The sequence below is a fragment of the Cyphomyrmex costatus genome, unplaced genomic scaffold, assembly GCF_001594065.2.
Source record: "Cyphomyrmex costatus isolate MS0001 unplaced genomic scaffold, Ccosl1.0 scaffold683, whole genome shotgun sequence".
Lineage (NCBI taxonomy): Eukaryota > Metazoa > Arthropoda > Insecta > Hymenoptera > Formicidae > Cyphomyrmex > Cyphomyrmex costatus.
In genome coordinates this window covers 33,545-36,510 of record NW_017280248.1, presented here as the reverse complement: position 1 = coordinate 36,510, position 2,966 = coordinate 33,545, and the positions used below count along the sequence as shown (strand labels likewise).

Sequence of the window (2,966 nt, the reverse complement as noted above, 5' to 3'; positions counted from 1 at the left end):
AGAGAGAGAGAGAGAGAGAGAGAGAGAGAGAGAGAGAGAGAGAGTCTATAAAATTGCTTGATACCTTAAGGGAAAGTTGCTGAATGCTTACCAGTCGCCTAAGTCGTATCTGTGGGTCTTGTAAATCGCGCATACTTCTTTTTTTTTTTAATATCGAATTTAATAAATGAATGAAAATAATTAAAAATACAAGATTAATAATTCTATCGCTGTTAGAAGAATTTAAATTAATTTGTTATAGCTGAAAAGTAAATATATAATAACAGATGCCTGAAAGATCAAGCTACAATCTTCAAAATTTGTTTGAATACAAATCAGTATCAAATGGGGGGGAAATATAATAAAAAATAATTTAATAAGTAAGTGGTACACTTTTTAGCAACTCTCTCTTATTAATATGACTGTAATGGCTCTCATTGCATGCGCGTTTTTTGTTTTTTAGTACAACGAATCGAATCCGTGTCGAGAATTCGAGAAGGGCGCTACCATTTTATATCGCACGCATCCTTTTCTTCTCGAATACGAATATAATGTGTATTCGCCAACGGATGTTGCTTTAGTCACTCAGTGTAGCATCGAAAGGATACCGTTGTTGGAAGCGTTATCGAAACACTGGCCGGGGACTATAAGCGTCGCGCTTTACTTGACCGATGCAGAGGTTCAGAATTTCCTAGATTTTGTGCGAGGCTCCATGGATTTGCGGACGAGAAGGAACATAGCTTATCATGTTGTGTACAAAGACGGGGTGCGTTGTTTTTGCGCTCCTAAAAAGCGACAGTAAATTTGTAGTTTAGAAAAAACATCGCAGAGTAAAAGGAATGCAACTTTTTAATTATAGCTTTTGTGGCCGTAAGAGTATAAAGCACCTTCAATTTATTACATTTTCTTGGGAAAGGCGATAATAAAATCCAAAGAAAAACGTAACAAGAGATTAAAATTATTATAGAAAATTGTAAAACAGTAAAATATTAAAATTATTGTAACGAAAATAAATACTATTTTATTTTCAATACAATTGTCTTTTAATTTATCATTTGTTAAATATAGAATGTTTACACCAATTTGTGAGAGTGCTTTATACTTTTGGTCAAAACTGTATAATTTTCAGGATATATGAAGAATTAAAGATAACATATTTTTCATAAAATTATATTTTTTAATATGATATGCTGTTAAATATAAAATTTATGTTACGTTGTATTATATATTTCTAGATGTAAACTCAATATACTCGATTTCTCTTTTTATCTGAATTATTACTTTTCATTTAGGATCTTTATCCTATCAACTATTTAAGAAACACTGCAATATCATACGTACCAACTCCATTCGTTTTCCAACTTGACGTTGACTTCCTTCCGCAATTTGGGTTATATGAAAATATCATGAACTATATTAACCGATTGAATATCAACGAATCGGATAAAGTAGCTCTAATCGTGCCAGCATTTGAAACTGAACGCTATAGGTAATTAATCGTTTTCGTAATATCGAAATAAATTATTTTATCAAGAAAAATCGCCTTACACACACAGGTTTACATTTCCCGCCAACAAAGATGAACTACTGAAGTTTCTTAAACGCGGTATCTTGTACACGTTCCGTTATCATGTCTGGACACAAGGACACGCTGCCACAAATTACAGCTTTTGGCGAAACAGTACGGAGCCTTACCAAGTGCGTGCGAGATCCGTAATTACAAAAATTGCCAGTGATACCGGGTTTGGGAGCACCCTATATATTATTAGATACTTTGTTAAAGATAAATAATACAGAACCACAAAAGTTTTGAGGGAAACACGAACCATATTAAAATATCCATTTCTGAAGTTAAATAAAATTTCCGACTCACGTAAATAGCCTATCTGTTAACACAATAATGGTTACACAGATTTCCATCCTTGATTATCTAAAAAACTGGACATGATAGAGCAAAACGCGTTACAAATTCAGATTTAGCGACCTGTAGCGATATATAAGAAATATATATTCTATGTGGTTTGTTTTCCTCCAAAGATGTTTTGTAGTATACAGACTATGTAAGAAAAATAATGAATACATAAACGAATCGTTGTAGGTTTCATGGGAGCCAGATTTCGAACCTTACATAATAGTTTCAAAAACAGCTCCGCGATACGATACCCGATTTGTCGGATTTGGTTGGAATAAAGTTTCTTACGTGACCCATTTAACAGCGTTAGATTACAAGTAAGACGCAGTAATTTTATTCATTTAAATAATGAAATATCTGCCCGAATCTAATATAGCGCACGATTGAAATTGAAAACTGAAATTTTACAGATATATCGTTTTACCAGATACTTTTATCATTCATCGACCTCATGCACCTAGTTTAGACATCGGCAAATTTAGAACTGATACTGTTTATAGAAGGTAATGTAACATATAGCTATATTCTATAGGATAGCTTTTATTAAAAAATTTGCTAGAATTTTGTAACATTACGTTATGAAGAAGCTAGCTAAGGTGTCGATTTGTTGTACAATAATCTTTTTTGAATTTCTACTTATTTTACAGATGTCTAAAAAAATTGAAGGATGCATTTGTCGAAGAGCTGGTGGCAAAATATGGTGAGACTGCACTATCGAAACTAAAGAAAGAGACCAAAGAAGAGAAAATTTAAGAAATTATATAATTTTAACTTTTAAAAATATATAATATTGATAAGAGTTTATTATATTTTTACTGCAAATTTTAGAATTATGAAAATCTGTGTATTTTAACTATTTTCTTAACAAAAATGTACCGTCTTTTAAATAAAACCTGCGTTATTTATTTATCAGTCCCAAATAACGGTAACAGAAATATCTGAAAAACAGGTAAAAATGGATCAGATTTGGGATCGGGAGAAATATTTATTAAAATTTAACCCATATATTTAGTGGAGTGTACAGAGTGGTGCTTTCAGTACATTATTGTAATATTACAATCACACTAAATATTTC

General features: G+C 31.7%; 1 protein-coding gene across 1 annotated transcript in view; it reads left to right on the top strand.

Moving 5' to 3' along the window:
• LOC108780117 (glycosyltransferase-like protein LARGE2) overlaps positions 1 to 2,675 on the top strand; it is a 7,464-nt gene extending 4,789 nt beyond the window's left edge. The window contains exons 7-12 of the mRNA XM_018547710.1: positions 443 to 745; positions 1,272 to 1,468; positions 1,536 to 1,677; positions 2,078 to 2,208; positions 2,302 to 2,394; positions 2,539 to 2,675. Coding sequence (XP_018403212.1) covers positions 443 to 745; positions 1,272 to 1,468; positions 1,536 to 1,677; positions 2,078 to 2,208; positions 2,302 to 2,394; positions 2,539 to 2,644 — 972 coding nt within the window. The 3' untranslated portion in view covers positions 2,645 to 2,675. The remainder of the gene's footprint in view (positions 1 to 442; positions 746 to 1,271; positions 1,469 to 1,535; positions 1,678 to 2,077; positions 2,209 to 2,301; positions 2,395 to 2,538) is intronic.
• Positions 2,676 to 2,966: the final 291 nt, after the last annotated feature.